Source organism: Fringilla coelebs (genome assembly GCF_963513975.1).
Source record: "Fringilla coelebs genome assembly, chromosome: Z".
Lineage (NCBI taxonomy): Eukaryota > Metazoa > Chordata > Aves > Passeriformes > Fringillidae > Fringilla > Fringilla coelebs.
Genome location: NC_140031.1, coordinates 1,075,421 through 1,095,783, shown reverse-complemented (window position 1 = coordinate 1,095,783; position 20,363 = coordinate 1,075,421). Strand labels below are relative to the sequence as shown.

The following is a 20,363-nucleotide window of genomic DNA, read 5'->3' as shown; positions in this document are numbered from 1 at the left end:
CTCAGCAATAGGAGCAGGTGTACTTTGGCAGCCTGAGCACAAGTGGAAGGAAGGAGCTCCTCTGGGTGAGTGGGCACCCAGGCACACATCAGTGTCCAGCCCTGGCTCCAACAGCACCAGGACCTGGAGGAGGGCACGGAGATGCTGCCAGGGCTGGAGCCCCTGTGCTCTGGAGCCAGCCTGGCACAGCTGGGGCTGCTCACCTGCACAAGAGAAGGCTCCAGGGACACCTCAGAGCCCCTGGCAGGGCCTCAAGGGGCTCCAGGAGAGCTGCACAGGGACTGGGCACAAGGCAGGGAGGGACAGGACAAGGGGGAATTGCCTTAAGCTGAAGGACAGTAGGCTAAAGTAAGATATTAGGAGTAATTCTTTGCTGTAATGGTAGTGAGGCCCTGGCCCAGGGTGCCCAGAGCAGCTGTGGCTGCCCCTGGATCCCTGGCAGTGTCCAAGGCCAGGCTGGACAGGGCTTGGAGCAGCCTGGGACAGTGGAAGGTGTCCCTGCCCATGGCAGGGGGTGGAGTGAGATGAACTTTTAAGGTCTTTCCAACCCAAGCCATTCCATGATAAAAAGTTGATTCTATGCCTGGTGCTTCCAAGGGACTGCAGGGTGCCATCTGTGCATCTCCTCATCCAGATTTATCACTGTGGAAGGTAAAAAGGCATCAAGCCTTCTCCATCCTTTTTCCTCCCCAGAAAGAAGCTGCCCTATGCTGGAGAGCAAACTGGGCAGGACAACAAAAGCAGCTGAGGCTGAGCCAGGAAGAAGCAGCAGCACCAAGCCCTGGGTGCAGACCCCAGCATCAACAGCGCTCTCTGCAAACCTGGCACACTCACACACCGCCAACAGCCCGAGCTGGAGCTGCTCTGAAAGAAAAACTGCTCTGACAAACTGCCTAATCCACCACAGCTCATTCCTGTTCTCCACCCTCCATCAGGCAATATGGTGAAAATGCTCCCCACAGTGGGGAAACCTCTGGCTTGGAGGGGACAGGAATTACTCGCCCTGCTCGCACGTGTGGATCTGTAGTGGGTGGTCTCTGCTAACTCTGCCAGGCAATGGAGCAAATCACACTCCAGACAGCTCAGGAAACCCCACCTGCTCAATGGAGAAAGATGGGTTAGGTGCAATTCTTCATGAAAAATGTATTTATTCTTCCCGCTACAGCAGGCAGCTCACGGTGGGCACACAGCACGGCTGCTCCCTTCCCATAAACTGAATTTGCAGCTGATGCAAATGCCGTGGTTAACTTTATCTGCAATTCCCTGCTGTCACCCAATGTCCCACCCCACGAGGCTCTGTGTGGAACAGAAGCAGCTGCTCCTCCCCAGCCTGTGTCCTGCTCTGGGGATGATTAATTGCTGGCTGTTTGCGCATTTGGAACCAGCGCCGGGCGTGAAAAATATCTACATTTAAATGAGTTTTGTGTTTTTCCCTTTTAAAAGCTTTTCTTATTTAAAAATGAAGCAGAGAAAAAAGGGGTTTACGTAAGAGTATGCTCAGAGAGAAAAACTGAGGCGTGGAGAAAGCTGTGTCACAGCAGCCACCCCTGAGCCGTGTGTGGGTTTTCCATCAGCACCCGAGGTTGAGTGGATGCCACCAGCCGTGCTCTCCACAGTTTTTTGGGCAGCAAAAAGCACAAACTGGCATTTCTAACGTGCTGCTGCTATTAAAAAAAAAATACATCCTGGCATCACAGGCTATTACCAGTTTGCCAGGAGGTGAAAAGAGATGATGGGGGTCAAGGGCTTTTCTCACAACCTACTGTAACACACGTGTCTAGTGAGGGAGCAGGCAGGGAAAAGCTGGAAGTGTTGAGGCAATAAAACACATTTTAAACCACTTCACAGAAAGTATGAAATGGCCCAGGCTTCTTCACACATTAATTCGAAGCTTTAAATTGCTAAAAAGAATAATGACATTCAAAAGCTTACAGTTTCATCTTCAAGTTTCAGCTGGAGGCTTTTATCTCCCTCTTTGTAATCCTTGATAATTTCAGCCGATCTCCAAACTTCATCAGGGTCAGGAATCCAAACCCTAGTGTACTGGAGAGGTGGAAAAGAAAAAAAAAAAAGAAAAGAAAAGAAAGAAAAAGTTTAAACATGATGAAACCTCGGGAAATTAAATGAGAAATAAATTAATTCTCCATTAATACCGCCTCACACATTGTAAAGTCAATGCAGCTAAACCATTTATTTTAGTAAAAGAAAAAATAAATCCAGTTTTAGTTCTTGGGGTTAATTACAGACCAGAAGTCTAATTTTTCAGTCTAATTTTCTCCGGGACAAGGTGTACACTGGCTCATTACCAATCTAACAAAGCAGGGTAAAGTTTCAAGGTAAAGGGGGAATTTAATTTCCCTGGGAAAAAAAAAAAAAAAAACAGCCTTCCAGAAGGCTTTTATGAAATAACTCCATTCACCCCCAGCAGTCCTTACACCAAAGTGTGTTTATTTTGCTCAAAACAAGGCAGTTGGGTGCCCACAGAGCAAGACCTGACCCAAACCCACTGCCACGGGCAGAGGCAGGCAAACGAGGACACCAAAGCCAGCTCCTTCAGCTGCAGGTGGACACACAAACAGGCTCCAGGAGCACACCTGGATTTAAATGAATTAGTGAACTAGGTTAAATTTAACCCTTTTGTTTTGTATCCACAAAGCTAGGGCCACCAAGGGGCAGCCCCAGGGCAGCCCAGCTGCCCATGAGGGTTTTGGCTGTCAGGCTCAGGGAGCCAGGCTGGTGCTGGACCCCTCCTGTCAGAGCCCAGGACATCCCTCTGTCTGCCCTGGTGAGGAGTTACAAGCCACAGGGGTGGCTTGTAGAATGACAGTGAATTTATCACTGGGTGAGAATGTAGAATTTTGGGGTTTTTAGAATGGGGGTTCAAGGGGCAAGAGGGAGGAATCTGGGCATGTCCTGTCCTTCTTCTTCTCCTTCTCCTTCTCCTTCTCCTTCTCCTTCTTCTTCTTCTTCTTCTTCTTCTTCTTCTTCTTCTTCTTCTTCTTCTTCTTCTTCTTCTTCTTCTTCTTCTTCTTCTTCTTCTTCTTCTTCTTCTTCTTCTTCTTCTTCTTCTTGTCCTCCATCTTCTGCTGGGATGGTCACACTTTTGGATTGGTTTAGAGTAGAGACAGACTGTATAACATAGGTGATAGGTATTGGAAAATTACTGCAAATAATAAATAGTAAAATAAAAAATAGTTTTTAGTATAGAAAGCTAACACCACCCTGAGGGTGTCAGTGTGCCACAACCTGACCTGCTGGACAGACCTCAGCAGGTCAGAAAGAGAATGTATTAGATTAGAGAAAATATGCAACCTTAAAAACCAGGGCTGAGGAATCCTGACTTCTTCCTCAAGCAAGGGGCTGGGAAAAAAGACCTTTTAATACCTTGGGAGCCATTTCAGCAACAACAAACCTGAGATCCTCCAGCCCACAGAGCCAACAGGAACCCTCCAACAGCCACGGATTTACTGGCCCTTTGGGGCAGCTCTCCCCTCTGTTCCTCCTGCTGGTTGAAATGGGAGCCACAGAATCTTATTCCTACTCAGAGCTCCAGGGGCTGGGGGAATCCCAGCCAGCCCAAGTGACAGCAGCACCAGAGCCCCAAAGGCAGCTTTGGCTTTCATTTGAAACCAAACCCCAGCACACAACGTCCAAGTAATATTTTGTGGCAACCAACGAGTTAACACAGCAGCTGCCACCACCTGACAGGCCACTTTGCAGCTGAAAAGCAATAGATTTTTATAGTTATCACACGTAATTATTTTTAGAGCTGCTCAATAGCTACAGCAGCAGGAACCTTTAGATGTTAATGGAGCCACACAATCGTATTCCCAGAACAACAGTTTTACCAGGGAGTGGGGGAAATGATGTGAAAACTTGAATTTTCTCAGCACAGCAGCTCTAGCACCTCATGGGCCTTCAGTGCTCTCCCTGCCACGAAGAAGGGAGGCTGCAGTGGGGAAGGGGCTGGGTGGGACCCCTGCCAGCCCCACCACTGTGGATTCATCCAGCGCCAGCTCTCTGCTGGTGAAAAGTGAGATTCGGACGCGCTCTGGAAGTGCCCAAAATAGCCAAGGATCAGGATGTACCCAGCTCAGGGCAGCTTCAAACACAAGGTGCTGCTGGTCCTGGCAACCCTGCAAATGTTGCACCTGCACACGGGGCTGGGCTGAGCCCTGGCCCTGCCTGGACTGGTGGCTGCAGACAGGAGCACACTGAGCCCAGAGCAGCCTGGAATGGGGGTCCCTGCCAACATTTGAGAGCTGGGAGCTGGGTACAGCTCCCGCAGCAGCAGGGGTCCCATGGGGCACCCCCTCAGCAATTCATCACCAGCTTGGCCAGGAGCCACCCAGGTGTGACAGGAGGGTGACAGCTCTCTGCACACACTGCCCACAGCCTGGTCATGGGAACCCACCAGCCACCTTGACCACAGCACTACAGAGTAGTGGTAATAATAATAATAATAACAACAACAACAATGATAATAACTGATTTTCCCAGAATTTGTGTGCACACACACACACACATGTGCAAGGAGCCACGCTGGACAGAGTGCACCATGCAGGACAGAACACACCACACAGGACAGAATCCACCAGGCAGGACAGAATCCACCAGGCAGGACAGAACACACCATGCAGGACAGAACACACCACACAGGACAGAGGGCTCCATGCAGGACAGAACACACCACACAGGACAGAACACACCATGCAGGACAGAACACACCACATGTCACCATAGGACACGCAAGAACACAGGCACACATCACTGTTCTTAAGGTGAAGGGAAAAAAAGAAGTTTATTTTCTGACTCTAACATTTATTGTTTTCTAAAAGTGACAGTGGGTTGGAGGGTGACAGTGCCACCTCTCCAATGACACCGGACAAACCAACAGTTTATCAAATTTCTCTTCTTCCATAAAAGAACGCAAAACAATGAGTTATTTACAGAAAGTGTGCGAGAAAGTTTGTTACAAAATGTCAACATCAGAAGGCTTAGAAAAATCTGAAAAAATCAGGGCAACATCCACACAGGACAGAACACACCAGGCAGGACAGAGTGCAGCATGAAGGACAGAACACACACACAGGACAGAACACACACACAGGACAGAGTGCCCCAGGCAGGACAGACTGTCTGCAGTGCCCAAGGGGCCCTGGGGACAGCCCTGGCTGGCCGATCCCAGATGTGTCCGGCACTCCCCACACCCAGGGGGTGGTCAGGAGCTCCCCAGCCTGCACTCCCCACACCCAGGGGGTGGTCAGGAGCTCCCCAGCCTGCACTCCCCACACCGAGGGGGTGGTCAGGAGCTCCCCAGCCTGCACTCCCCACACCCAGGGGGTGGTCAGGAGCTCCCCAGCCTGCACTCCCCACACCCAGGGGGTGGTCAGGAGCTCCCCAGCCTGCACTCCCCACACCCAGGGGGCGGTCAGCACAGGCTGCTGTGCACGCAGCCCCCCGAGCATCCCTCAGGCTGTCCCGCGGTGCGGTGCAGGCACACACCCGCAGCGGGGAGCGCCTTCCATCCGCGGCGCTCCTCCGCTCCCTGCTGCCCTCCCGGCAGGGCAGGCTGCTGCACAAACCCCCTCCGAGCCCTCCCTTCCAGCCGTAAATCCCAGATACTCAGGCACGTGTGCTGGAAGCCAAGGCTTTGTCACGGGTACATCTTCACAGGGCCAGCCTTAGCCGGAGCCTGAGGAGGCTCGGCAGCCCTGGTGGGGTCACGCTGGGCTCACCACCCTCAGCTCCCCTGCACCCCCGGCCTCTGACCTCTGCAACCTGCTCCCCAAAACTGCCTCACAGCCCCTCTTTCTGACGAACCAATCCACCTGGGGGAGAGCCACCGTGTCACCAAAACCCACCTGCATGGGTGGGGAGAGCATCCCTGTGAGCTGCTGCTGCCTCCAATTATCACATCTCCAGCGTCATTCCACTGCTCCACAAGCCTTGTCCAGGCTTCCTGAGAGTTTTAACAGCCCCTTGTGCTGCTGGAGGAGCTTGTTCTAAGGGACAGGGCACATGGGCCCATCTCAAAGCACTGGGAATGAAGGATTAACTTGACTTTGTGCTCAGGGGACACAGCCCTGGGCAAGCCACTCAACCTCCAGACTCTCCAGGGTTTCCATACATTTTCTTTTTTTTTTTTTTTTTTAGGAAAAGATTCCTTCAGTCCTCAAGGATGCCTTTAAACAATATGCTAAAATTAACTAGAAACAGCTCTGCATGCTCAGCCTCTTAAAAATTATTTTTTTTTTTAAATCCAGTTTACTTGTGATTTTTTTTAACCAGATCCCCAGTAAAACTAAAGCCATTCAGTGCTCTCACTGCCTCTTGCATTATTCCACACAGCTTAAGCAGAACCTTAATAAATTCAATCCCCACCTCCTGATCTGATTTAGATTTTAGCAGGCTGCCGCTGCGGATGCAGATTAAAACCAACATTAAATTAGAAGAGGCAGGTCTTGTTTTCAGAGGCAGGACTGTTCCAAAGCCCTCCGTGCTGGCCAAAGGCACTCCCAGCAAGCTCTGGGCAGCGTGCTCCATCTCAGCCAGGAGAGATGCAGGTCTGCAGGCAAGGAGCTACAACTCCACGGGCAGAGCATCATTCTCATTGCATTAAGAAAATTGTATAGTCTTCCATTAAGTAAAAAACATTAAAAGCTAGCGATCTCAGCTTCGTCTGGGCTGCTTGGCTGTTGCAAGTCCTCATGGAGAGCTGGACATCAGCAAATCCATCTTTATTATTGCTGGATTTTTATCCCCTGAGTTATTTCAGGAATGCCAGCACTCACAGCTGACCCCGGGAAGTTTTCAGTGCTCCTGGGTCAAGGGCATTTTTCCAACAAACTGCAAACAGAGGGAGGACACAGCAGCAAAGCAAGAATAAAATAAATTAGAAATAAAGTAGCAACAAAATATTGCATTTTTATGCAATAAAATAGCAACAACTAGTAAAACAGCAATTCTCCTCACCACTGGGAATTCAGTAACAGAGGCGAGGACGTAGTATGTCATGACAAAGGTTCCTCCATGCAGGTTAAGAAAATCTTATGAAAGAACTTTATTGAAAACAGAAACAGTGATTTCTTTAAAAATAATCAAACGTGAACGCACAAATTCTAACTAGAACAAGGTGGAAATTGGGACAAATCTCTGTATATTTTTCTCTGTAAAGCAAGCACACTTCTACTTTTCTCCCCTTGCAGTGGGTTTGTGGCTAACCTCATTCTACATTGTTCTGTGTCCAGTATTGCTGGGTGCCTTTCAAGAGGGTGAAAAATACACACAAAAGAAAAACCAGCACAAATGTCAGCCCTGCCTTCCTGAGAATATTTATATTTACACACACAGCATGTGAATGGTTAAGCAGCTTGCACTCAAAAGGACCAATACCCACCTTCCAGCTCTCACAAGCTATCTATTGCTAAAACTGAGGTTTTCCCAAACTGTGCTCTCATATAGTGAGAGGAAAGTACGAGCTGTATGTGGAATTAAAAGTGGCCATATCACACACTCAGGGGGTCATTTTTCTGTTCCCTATTCTCCTTTTTAAACTAGCATTGAAGATCACTCCCCAGAGATAATTTAAAGAGGCTCTTCCAGAAATTAAAAAAAAAAAAAAAAGAAAAAAAAGAGAGGACTTTACTTGCAGCCCCAGTCTGGACCTGCACAGCTTCTCCATGCTAAACCAAACAAACTTCTCCTCATTAATTTTAGTTGGCAGAGACCTGGGCTGAGCTGGGGTGAGCAGCACAGGGGGCTTGGGCCATGCTGTGCCATTGTCCCAGCCGTGACTGCTGCAGCCAGCTGTTTGTGTTTGCAAACCAGCTGCGCCCCTGGGAGCTGGGAACAGCCACTGGATGTGTGCTGGCAGGAGCAAGACCTGGAAAAGGACCTCTCCTGGGTGCCCTGCAGCCCTAAAGCTCCCTTCTGCCCCACTTGGCAGTGGCTCAGGAGAAAAATCTGCTTCGCCCGTGACGCAGCAAAATATCTCCATTAAGGGACTTGCAGATCGTTACCTTTTTTTTATTATTTACATTACTGAATATCAAGGCAGATGGCAAACCATAATCCTCCCTTTCCCATCCTCTGAGACTTTCATCCCAGGAGCAATTTCTCCCCTGCCCGACAGACAAGCCAAGCTCAAATTTAGGTCAGGGCTCCCCAAGCTGTGCCGTGACTGTGGGACCTGCTGACCCCGGTGTCTCAGCCTGGTCTGGCTTCTCTGCCTGCTGCTGGGCACCACCAGCTGGCACAGCCCCACGGGGGACAGGAGGGCTGGCACAGGGTGTCCCTGCCTGCTGCAGGGCGGGCAGGGGGGCCAGGGTCGTGCATCTCCCCATGCGGGTACCTGGTGCTGGGGGGAAAACACAAATCCAGCATCTCCAGCACGAGCCCAGAGGTATCCACTCAAAACAGGGACCTCTAGCAAAAGACCAACTTCTTCCTCACCCTGAATCCCCACAAACACCCAAAGGAGTGGCAAGTCATCATTTCAGCTCCGAGTGGGGGACGCACACTACAACAGCATCATGACCTAGGGATAGGGGAAAAGATAAATAGTGTTTTCCTTCTTAAAAAGCACAAAAAACATCATTTTGAGCCACAGAATGAGTGTTAACCTGATGAGGGTGTTAAATGTAAAGGAAAAGACAGTGGCACTCTGCAGGAGCATCTCTAATTCCTCAACATGAGAACAAGCAAATTGAGTGTTTTCTAGGGCTGATAAAAATGTAAAAAAACAAACAGCAGAGCCAGGGAAGATAGGCATTATCTACACCACCCCTCATATTCCCCATCATCCTCGTGCTTGGAGAGATGGACCCTGGACAAACACACAAATGCACACCCAGACAATGCCTCCTTTAAGGCAGGGCTTCCAAATTTTGGGGAGCACCTGTCCATCCCCAAACACTGCATGGGTCTCTGAATTTGAGCAAACCATGTGCTTCACTGATGCCTTCGAGGCACAGGGATGTTCTCCTCTCCCCCTGAAGAGCTGTCACGCTGATGGATGGCTCCAAGCCTCCCACCAGCACTAAACCTGCTCTATTTCTCCTTGTGGAACTTCATTCCCCTGCCCAAATTAACTCCGATGACGATTTGCATAAATTGTCACAGCAGCTGAGCAGTGCTTGGACAAGCAGCATCTGCAGCATTTATCCACTGGCTCATTAGAAGCACTTCTAATGAAGCGGCATTTAAGAGGCTTCAGTTCACCATTGCACCAACCCCGTGTCACCAAAGGCAGACAGAAAACTGGCACCGAGCACAGGGGGGCTGCAGGCGAGCCCTGACACCAGGACAGAAACACTGGGGGCACCCTTGAAGGCTTTTCTCTAATTAGCTGTGATTTTCAGGACGATTTCCAAGACTAATCAATAGTCCTACATGTAACTAACAGCCAACAACTCGTGTATCCCAACATCTCCCCCGCCACTTCTGCGGCATCTCGGCGCGGCTCGTTACTGCGGGTTTAATTAAGAGTGACAAGCTCAGCGTCAAGGTCTGGAGTGCACGCACAGCCCTGCAAACTCCCGCTGCAAAACTCCTCTTCCAGTAAGTCATCAGATGCCACAGAAGCAGGTGAAGCCCCAGGTGCTTTGGGACAGCGCAAATAAACAATCTGGTCTTAATCTGGGGCAAAAAAAGGCAAGGAAAGGCAGTCCCTCCCGGCCGGGGAGCCGCTGCCTCGCGGGCTGTGACACCGCGGTTTGCTCCGGGCAGTGCAGCAACTTCTGCTCTCACTTTGCTTCTCCACCCTTCAAAAAGCCCTTTAAAGAGCAAGGGCAGGGCCAGCAAGGTTCCAGGCGCGGGGGATGTGCCCTGCACCGCCCTGACACACACCTGAGAGCAGCCCAGGTGCGCCGGGCAGAGCCGTGCCGGGCCGGGGGGCTGGCGGCGCTCGGGGGTGCCTCTGCAGCCTCTCCGGCCGCACCCGGCTGAGCACAGCAGCCCTTGGCCCCGGCAGGCTCCGAAGCAGCGCTGCCAAGGCTGGGAGCAGCCCGGTGAGACGCGGCTCTTCCCTCTGCGGGGCTAAACCCGGACTTACAGCATGCAGAATTAACCTAACCCTGCAAAGCCCTTCAAAACTCGGTGCTCACCGGGGTTAGAGCAGCTCCAAGAGGTGCCAGCAGCCCCAGAGCTGCTGCGAGCCCCCTCCCCAGCTCCTGGGGTCCCCCCAGGAGGGCAGCACTGCCCCACACAAGCACTGAGCTTCTCTTCTGCCAGGCCTGGCCCAGCCCTGCAAACGCTTCACCATCACACTCCACCCCCGGGAGAAAGAGGGACGCTCTGCAAGCCGCCAAAATCTCTGCAGGGTCCCCGGGAAGTGCAAAAATCTGTGATAAAGCCAGCACAGGTGAACTTGACTTCACTTGCAGATCTTCCTGGAAGAGCTGTGGGCATCAGAGTCCTGGAGCAGGGAGCTCAGCACCCCTTGCCCAAGGACCTCCCCTGGCTCCAGCACCCATGGGTGCTCGTGGCACACCCCAGCACCCCCCAGCCAAATCAGCTCCTCAGGACTCCTCACCTCTCCTTGCAAGTGTTTGATTAAAAAATTCCCACATTGCACAGGATCATGAAAAGATCCTTGATGCAGGATGAGCCTTTCACACACAGCTCAGACATGCAGACAAATTTTAAATTAAAATAAGGGTTATTGGGATTCTACAGAGTGGGGTTTTGCCTTTTTTTAACTAAAAACTCCATGCAGGGGCCGAGTGTCCCCATAGCATGACTTTCACCAAACAGCCTGTCGCACTGCGAGAGTGAAATCCTTCCAGGCTACTTTCTGCAAATCCCTCTTGATTGGCATTAATTACCCTTCTCTCCTGTAATTCTCAATTAATCAAAACCTTTAGCGGTGATGTTTATGAGTGATGTGATGTAACCTTGCCTTCACTGTCCCCTCTTCCATGCGAAATCCATGTGAGTTCACCACTCCTTGCTGAACATAAGCTGGATCCAAAACATGCTCAATATACACCATTTACAGATGATTGGTAATGAATAGTTCAAAACTGCCTTTGGGTTTAATTAAATAGTCAAAAATGGCCTTTTCCCCTTGGGTTTTCAGGGAAAAACATCACAGCCCTGTGATGCTTCATGGAAATTCACAAGCACGTTCACTTCCCAGGGCAATGACCACCCCACATTAGATGATTTTAGATTAAAATGGTCCTGGGAGGAGCTGGCTCTGGGCTGCAGGGATGCAGCCAGGAGACAGCATGCTTTCAGCTGGAAATGTTTAAAGCAGTGGCTGCTCCTTGGCTGTAACCGCGGTGACACCGGGAGCATTCGGGGCGTCACCAGCATCTCCCAAAATCCAGGGAACCACAGCACATTCCTCGCCCCTCCAGAGCTCAGCCATCCTCCCCACCGGGCTCCACTGTACCCAAACAGCTCCAAAATCCACGTTAATTGCAGTGCAACCTCTCCACCAGACTGGACTGTTAACCTTATTCAAAAGAAGTAATTGGATTAATCAACCTGCACAGTAACCCCTCACATCTCCAGAACTCGGGCATTAAAACCCCTCTTGGAACATCACTCAGGCATAGTTAATTCAAAGGGGTTTGACTTAAAGTGACAGGACATTTTTCAGCATTTTCCAGCGGGAGGGTTATGCTGGAAAGACCCCCGGGGCCACCTCTGCATCCTTTTCACTGCCGAGCAACGGGAGGAAAACAAATTGATCACCAGGGATTTCAATGAGCAACGTTTTACCAGAGGTAATTAAAAAATTCCAGCAACAAGGTCTGCTAGAAAAGAGATATTAGACACCTGGAGAACGGCCCCAGTGATCAAGACACAAAGCTGGAATAAATATTTTCAGTTAAAGTAACTGAAGCGGTGAACACACGGTGAGACACTCCTGGCTGCTGAGGAAGGGGAGGGCAGAGAAAAGGAGGGACCCACTGCTCCTTCATTTCCACACAATGGCAGAATGGTTTGGGTGGGAAGGGACCCAGTGCCAGCCCTGCCACGAGCAGGGACCCCTTCCACTGTTCCAGGCTGCTCCAAACCCTGTCCAGCCTGGCCTGGGACACTGCCAGGGATCCAGGGGCAGCCACAGCTCCCAGGGAAAAACTTCTTCCTAAGCTTCTTTCTTGCAGCAATTTCCAGGTATTTGGGAATGTGGTTTGTGCTGGCTCTGGTGCTCCCAAGCTGTCTTTACACCAGAGCTCAGAGGAGCACTTGTGTCAGGAGTTACTGCATGCTCGTGCTCAGACTCTGTCGCTTCTCTCCTGTGAAATAAATCAGCAAGATTCTGCAATTGCTGAGCTAACACTGGTTTTCTTTTTAGTACATGAAGTGCAAGGCACAACCTGGCTGGACAGTCAGCTGTTTTCCTTCTCATTCCCTCACAGTTTTAGCTGTCCAGCTGGAATTCTGAGATTTTGGCTCTCCAGATCTTTCCGCACTCACATCCTGCAGCCTCCTCTTTACACCACAGAGCAACTCTGTGGAAAAGCATCCCCTAAACCCCACACCCAACCTCCTCCAACAAGGGTAGGGGAGACAAAAGCTTAAGTGAGGAAGGATGCAGGAAATATCATCTCCATCAACCCCTGAATTCTGAATCTCAGAAGGTGATTTGGGAGGCAGTGCCTTTGGCAAAGCAGCGTTTGTGTTCTGCAGGAAGGGCTCAGGGAAGGGGAGCAACATGCAGAATCCTGCCCAAGTGGGAAAATGGTGGCAAGAGGGCACCTGAACCCACTTATAAAAACCAAAACAACAGAAAACCAACAACAACAACCAAAAACAAAAGGGGAAAAACCAACAAACGAACAAAACAAAACAAAAATCACCACCACAAAATGCATCTTTTCTAGCCTTCACCTTCTGGTTTGAATTGTGATTTCTTTCCCCTGGTCTGGCAACATCCCCAGAAGAGTCAGGCAAACCCAAGGTTATCTTTTCCCTCTGGAAGGATGGCTGCCCCAGCTGCACACAAACACACATTCCCAGGAAGATCAAACACAGCTCTCATGCAACGCTGGAGTGTCCACAGGACAAAGCACCCAACCAGAAGGAGGAAATAAAAACAGATTTTTTGAAAACCCAAAAGAATCCATCTCAGCCAAGGGGGGGCTGCTCCTGCCTTCCCCATCCCCACAACAAATCCACGCTTGGGTGGGCCCTGAGGACATCCCTGTCCCGACAGGAGATGTGTGTGCTCACAGGAGCACCCCTCCCGTGCCACAGCAGCATCTCCGTGCTCCCCAACAGGCACAGGCTCCAGAGGGAGCTGACACCAAGAAAAGCCTCAGCTCTGGCTCTCCCACATCACAGGGACCCCCCAGCTGTCAGATTTCTGCTCCCACTAGCATTCCCTGGCTCGGGCCCAAGGAGCTTTGCCCCAGCCCCAGGAAATGCAGGTCCTGCCCGAGGGATGCCTTTCCCTGGGGGAAGCACAGGAGTCACGGTCACACAGCAGCTGATGCCACTTGCCTTGAAGCCATGGGGTCTCATCAGCTCATCAGGACTTACCCTGTTTCAAGGCTCAGTTACACCTACTCTTACCACCCAAGGTGAGGAAAACATTTATTATTGACTAGAAAAGCAGCAAAACAAATAGCAATACATCCTGGAGTTATAGCAGTTTCAGAGTGGGTGAAGACATGAGGTCACTCAAACCAGAGCCAAAGAGCAACTCAAATCCACCTCTACTGAAGACACTGCTCTGCCACCTTTCTCTCTCCTCCAAGGGATGACTCATGCTTTGCTAGGTAGATGAATAAAATGAAGAAGAAAAAACTAAATTGAATAAACTTTACATTATGCGAGTTTATTTAGTTGTAAAAGCGAAGCTTTTGCCAGCCATGCTGAGTTCCCAGTTCAGAATGTACAAGACCAAAGGTTTCTGCCCTTTCTGACAAAACAGCCAGTCCCAATAGCTGAGTTCCTTCAAGCTGCAGGGGTCAGTGGCTGGGCAGGGACAGCTGAACTCACGTGGCTCCAGTCACTGCCAGCGTGCCCTCGTGGTGACCCACAGCCCCACCGCAGCAGGGGCCTGTCCCACAGAGCCCCAGAATCATCTGGGCTGGAAAAGCCCTCAGACCATCAGGTCCACTCACCCCAGCACTGCCCAGGCCACCCCTGACCCACGTCCCCAGGTGTCACCTGCACACAGCTGCTGTGTCCCTGCAGGGATGGGGACTGCACCAGTGCCCCGAGCAGCTGGGCCAGGGCTGGGCAGCTCCTTCCACAAGGAACTTTCCCCAGTGTCTGGGTGCATCAGAAGAGGCCACACAGACTCATGGATGCACCAGGGATTTGGGAGCCTGTCCAAAGGGGATGTGGTGCACCAAAAGCAGAGAGGTGTGGAGCACCTCCTGTCCCCTCACGGCTGCTCCACCTTCTGTCCCACGCTGGGCTGAAACTGGAGGCTGCTGCAAACTTCCCAACAAGTTCTCTCAGACGCTTTATTAAGAAGAAAAAAAAAATATATCCCAGTTTTGGTCATGGAATGGTGCTGTCATCACGCAGAGGTGCCATCCAGACCTAACCCCACCCTCTCCACCCCAAACCAGCCTTTGCCACTGCTTCAGTTTCCCTCCTCCCTGTGGCCCCTCTCCCCTCCTGCTCCCTGGTAAGGCAGCAAGGCTGGCTTTTGAGCCCTTATCAGGGCTTTATTAAAGGCACTGCCAGAGCACAGCCTCCCAGTTCCCAGCTATGGTGGAAATAGGACCCACTTTGTATAAACAAAAATTCTCTAGGAAGAGAAGAGACTCGACTGTGAGAGGAGAGGGACCTATCAGAGCTCCAGCGAGATGGATTCAGCCACAGAAAGGCAAATATTTGCTTTCCCCTCCTCTCCCCATCCTCCCCATGTTGTATTTGCAAATCAGGGTCACTTCCAGCAACAGGATGTCCCCTGCATCAGGCTGGAAAGCCACATGCCAAGCAGAGCAGAGCCACACACCAAGCAGCCCTGCAGAGCAGCCCCAGCTCGGGCCAGGGCTCAGCTCCCTCTGGATCTTCCCTGATGCCTTCAGGCATTGATTTCAGTCACTGCACAGGGACTGGGCACAAGGCAGGGAGGGACAGCAGCCAGGGAATGGCTTCCCAGGACCAGAGGGCAGGCACAGATGGGATATTGGGAATGAGGAATTGCTGGCTGGGAGGGTGGGCAGGCCCTGGCCCAGGGTGCCCAGAGCAGCCGTGGCTGCCCCTGGATCCCTGGGAGTTGGATCCCAGGTTGGACAGGGCTTGGGACTGGATGAACTGCAAGGTCCTTCCCCCCCAAACCCTTCTGTGATTCTGGGATTTCCCTGCAGACAGTCTGCAGAAGCCCCACATTTCCATGCTCCTGCAGCTGCTGGCATTCCCAGCTGTAGGACTGTGGATCTGAGCTCCAGACTGATGCACTCCAGAGCAGCCACCCCGCTCAGGACACGACACGTCCCAGCAGGTCCCTGCCAGGTCTGCAAGGACAGCGCTGATGGCCACAGCAGCGCAGGACCTGGGGACAGCCTGGCTGCCACCAGCTCATCCACAAAGCCAGCTCCTGACTGCCAGCCCTGATGTCCCAGGGAGGAATCCCAAGGGACTGCCTTCCACAAAAGCTCTTTTCACAGGCAAGCAGCCTGACCTGCTCAAAAGGCATTTTAGCCCGTTCAGAGGGGAGCCTTCCCCTCTGCCCATCTACCAGCAAACACTGACAAAGACCTGGGCTTTGTTCCAAAGGAAGCCAGCAAACCTCAGCACCCCCACAGCCTGTTTCCAGCCAGGAACGCTGTCTGGGAAAGCTGGGATTTCCCCGCTCCTCCAACACCTCTTTCAGGATTTGCACGGGCAGGAGAAAGCCCACATCTCATTTTGCACTGACACGGGGAAAAATAAGCCACAAATCTCTCCTCATCACAAGACAGAAGAGGGTATTGGAGACAGACTGCCAGAGTTAATATCGTTATCACTTCTAAACTGTGTTTTATTGCTGCAGCAAATTTATCCCCAGTGTCTTACACTCAGTCTGCAGGAATAAATGCAAGAGACATCCCCAGAAACTGCTTAGATCCCCCAAAGTGGGGGGGTTTTGTGAGCCTGTGGAAGGGATGTTGGACACAAGCAGAGAGTTCAGCAGCTGCTGACCCCACGCAGGTGTGAAAAATGTGTATTTTTGGATTGGCTTTCCACAAATATTAAAATGAATATTATATGTGTTATGTTAGAAAGTTACGCTGTATTAATTTTCTTAAGTAGTGTGTTAAGTACAGTCTTAGGTTATAACATAATGTTAAAATATGTTATATGGGATATTGTTTTTGAAGAAAGGAATGAGGTACTCACACCAGATAGCAGTCACAGGACACCCAAATCTTTCAGAGAGAAAGATTTTATTGCTCCATTATCAGAAGAAACTAACAGAATCCTTTGTTTGAATGGAATTTATGCATCATGTATAACGTGTATGAATATGCAACAGGCTGTTGTTTTTAAGGGTTAATCCTCTGTTAACATGTGTCCTTTTTCGGGTTTATTTTGCCCAGAAATGGAACCCGGACTGTCCATAACTCTTTGGTTTTATTGTCTCATATTGTGCTAAATCCTAATTGTCCAAATTTTTATTAGTCTAATTATATTACTGTTGCCAGGATTTTTTAAGATTTTCTAAGCTTTCCGATGTTGACATTTTTGTAGCGAACTTTCTCACACACTTTCTGTAAATAACTCGTTGTTTTGCATTCTTTTATGGAAAAAGAGAAATTTCCTTTGTCCAGTGTCATTGGAGAGGTGGCACTGTCACCCTCCAATCCACTGTCACTTTTGGAAAACTATAAATGTCGGAGTCAGAAAATAAACTTCCCTTTTTCTCTTCACCTTGAATACAGCTGTGTGCGCCTGTGTTCTTCCTCGTCCTATTGTGACACATTACTACTTTTACAACCATTTTATTACTGTTAAACTTTTAAAATTTTAAGAACAAGAGATTGGCATTTTTCACGCCAGCAGGCAGCCCGGGGGGCTGACAGCATCCTCACAGACCTGGAGGGACACACAGCTGCAGGACTGCACCCCAGCACCAGCAGTTCTGGCTGCTGAAAGGACTCACAGCCCCTGCAGAGGATCTCAGGTGTCACTGCAGCCCCGCAGACACTCACGGTGCTCTGCATTTTCACACCCACCCCCAGCTCAGCCCGGGTTTGTGTCCCCAAGGACACAGCACCCACCCCCTCGCTGCTGGATTATTGCCAGGGCACAGCACCCGCACAGCGGCTTCAGCTCTCCCCCAGCTCTGCCTCCAACAAAGGGTGGGGAAAGCTGTGTCTCTGTTTTTAACTGGCCTGCTTCCATCCCACAACTCAAACACCCTTCATGCATCCCAGCCATCCCACACAGGCCCTGGGCATGGGCACTGCAGCTCCCAAGAGATGGCTCCAAGCGTGTTAACAGAGCAGCCAGCTTCCCAACCAGACATAAATCATGCACAAAGCCTGTAAGAGACAAGGGTCAGAGCTGTTGGTGGGGTTAAAGCAGGTAAGGCAGATGCAGCCAGGGCCTCTTCCATCTGCTGGGGTGTTTCAAAAGCTCTTCAGCTTTCAAAATATGAGCTCTGGTTCAGCTCTGCGCTGATTTGCTCTGCCCTGACTTGAAAAATCACATTTGTTTTGTGTGAGCAGGAGGAGAGAAGCCAAGTCCTTCCAAATCGGCCTTTTGCCTTCCCAGACAAATTAACTGTATTGAAGTGCAGCCTCACGCCAGGACAGGTTTGTCCAGGTCCCAGGTACATTTCAGCTGTTCCCAGCTTTCCAGGCAGGAGAGAGTGAGCAGGGAGGCACCAGGGAGGCAACCCTCCTGCCCAGCCCGAGCCTGGCCACGGCTCCAGAGCCCCCCAAACCTCACAGGAGCTCTGGGCATCCAGCACACACTGCCAGGGCTGCAGAAATTCCTCCTGAGTCACTCATGGGACACGGGGGCAGCTCGGAGTTCAGAGCCCCCAGTGACCAACTCGGGTACCCAGGGGGTGTGCAAAGGAAATTCATTTATCTAGACAAGCATCAGGGCTACGTCCCTTCCAGACATCTCTGTGACTGCACCTAAAAGCAGCATTTATCAACAGGGATGCACCTAAAACATGTCAGTCTACTGACTCTGAAGCTTGGAGGCAGAAGAAACAAGATTTTAACCCGAGGAAGGTGTTGACTTGCTCGGTGAAGGTACCTGAAGTTTATTTCTAAGCTTCAAGTCACACTATAATGTGGCTCTTCAAAGAAGAGCTTTTGGGGAGCAGCTCAGAAAACAAGAGTGGATTGTATCCTGTGGAAGGAGAGCAGTGGAATCCTGGCTGCAGGCAAAAGCAGAGCATTAAAAAACACCCACACGGAAAGGATCACACAAAAGTGAAAACAGCCACAAAGGCTGAAGACTTGGACCCCCTTCCAGAAAACAGCAGCAGTTCCAGCACATCCCTAGGGTGGAGTTTTTGCCCCCAAACGCTGCCCATGCAGCACAGCTCATCTTTCCCTTTTCAGGAGGGCTCTGACATTGCTCCATCACACTGGACATTCACTCCAGGACCTTGCAATGTCGTGTGTCTGCGTCTCAGCAGCACCTTGCACACTGCTACAATGTGAATTTAGCTGCAATATGGAACTGAGACCAAAGTGTGGCTGCCATACTCCAGAAGGATTACAGAACTATTTTTAATATGGGGTTTAATAAGCTCTAAGCAGAGTAAGTTGCTCTTGCTCAGCTCACATGGCTGCAAAGATAAAACCTTGCACAAAGCAACAGCCACAAGCTGCTTGACAGAACTTGCAGCGCTAAAAATTACGGAGTTACCTCTCAAAAGAATGTTCCCTTTGTTGCCTTTGAAGTAAAAGTTTATATACTACAAACTTAGGTTTGGCTATCTCGCAGTTTTACAACATCACAGAGCTGCGCCTCTGCAGTTTCTGTTTGGCTTTGGCCAGACACCCGTAGGATCAGGAATGAGCAACACTGAAGGTTTGGGCCACGAGAAAAACACTCGAATCTGGCTTTGTGAACTAATATTCTTCGTGTACTTCAGATGCACATCATCTGGTGGGCACCCTCCTGAGCTGGCACAGCCAAAATCAAATTCCCACACCACATTCCACATCCCCAGCCACTGCTGGTCACCCGCAGCTGGACCAGAGCCACACCACGCTGGACCACAGCTCCCAGCACCCTCGGCCACATCCCAAAGGGGACAGGTACCCACAGCACAGGGATGGTCACCTCCAGATAACACACATCTGTTGAAAACCAGTTAGCACCGGCATCATATTTTCCTCAGGGGAAAAAAAAAGTAAACAGAAAAAGAAAGCAAGCCCATCCTGATCCTAGGAAAGCATCAGCAGGATAAAATTTAAAATTGTAAGTAACTATTAGTTTTTTCTACTCTGTGAGTGTTTCTCCCTCCCCCACCACTTAGCACAACCTCTATTGTCTGAAAAGCGTTTAACTGGAAGTGGGTCATGTCTCCTGGCATTACTAAATCTTCCCAAATTTCCCCCGATTAGTCAAATGCAATATCCTCTCTGACATCTGAATGATTGAGGTAGTGTGTAATGCCATTTTTCCCCTGAATGAGCCACATCAAAGAGGGTTATAAGCCTAGAGATGGCACGCCAGATAAAAGAGTCGCCAACAGATTGTGCCCAAAATGTTAGCGAGGGAAATTAAATCGTTTTGTTGGGAGGTTTCTCCTTTGGAAACACTCAGCCATTAGGACTGAAAGGGGAGAGACAAGAAACTGCCTTCAGAGCTGCTAGGAGGATGAAACCTCACTAGCTGTGGGTTGAGTGGTGCCATAGTGAAAACACTTGTGCACACAGAAGATTTTCTATCAGCCACAACATCCAGCCCGCTCTTCACACAGAGACACCAAAAAACATCCTGCTGGGAGTTAAAAACAGCCTAAATTTGGGCAATACCTCCCAAGGGACTGAAAATCACAGCAGGATGCTATCAGACTAGAAAAAAATAAGGAAAAAAAAATGCAAAAAAGCCCTAAACCTGCTACCCCAGAAAAAGAAAACACAATTTAATAACTGGGATGTAACAGCAAGAATTCGCTCAGTCATGAGTTATATCCAAAGGGTTCAAAAATGCCACCCTTTGAAGGAGAAGGATGCCAGGACCCTGCAAGGATCCAAGGGCTGCTCCAGTGCTGATGTGGGGCTGAGCTCTCTCCTCACAGGAAAAGAGCTGGAGCTCTTAAATATGTGTCAGGTTGGTGATTAGGTGAGATCAGGGCAAAGTTTAGTCAATAACAGCAGGGTTTGTATTCTGTTGATTTACCTCACGTGACCCCCTCAGTGCTGAAACTTTGCACCAGAGCAAAGGCTGGCAGGAGACAGCACCTTTTTCAGTCAGTTAAAAAAAAA

At 50.3% G+C, this 20,363-nt stretch overlaps 1 protein-coding gene across 1 annotated transcript in view; it reads right to left on the bottom strand.

Moving 5' to 3' along the window:
- Positions 1-20,363, bottom strand: part of MYO5B (myosin VB) — a gene marked incomplete at its 5' end in the record, with an annotated part of 144,200 nt that overhangs the window by 112,528 nt on the left and 11,309 nt on the right. Inside the window, one exon of the mRNA XM_084224607.1 lies at positions 1,933-2,043. Coding sequence (XP_084080733.1) covers positions 1,933-2,043 — 111 coding nt within the window. The remainder of the gene's footprint in view (positions 1-1,932; positions 2,044-20,363) is intronic.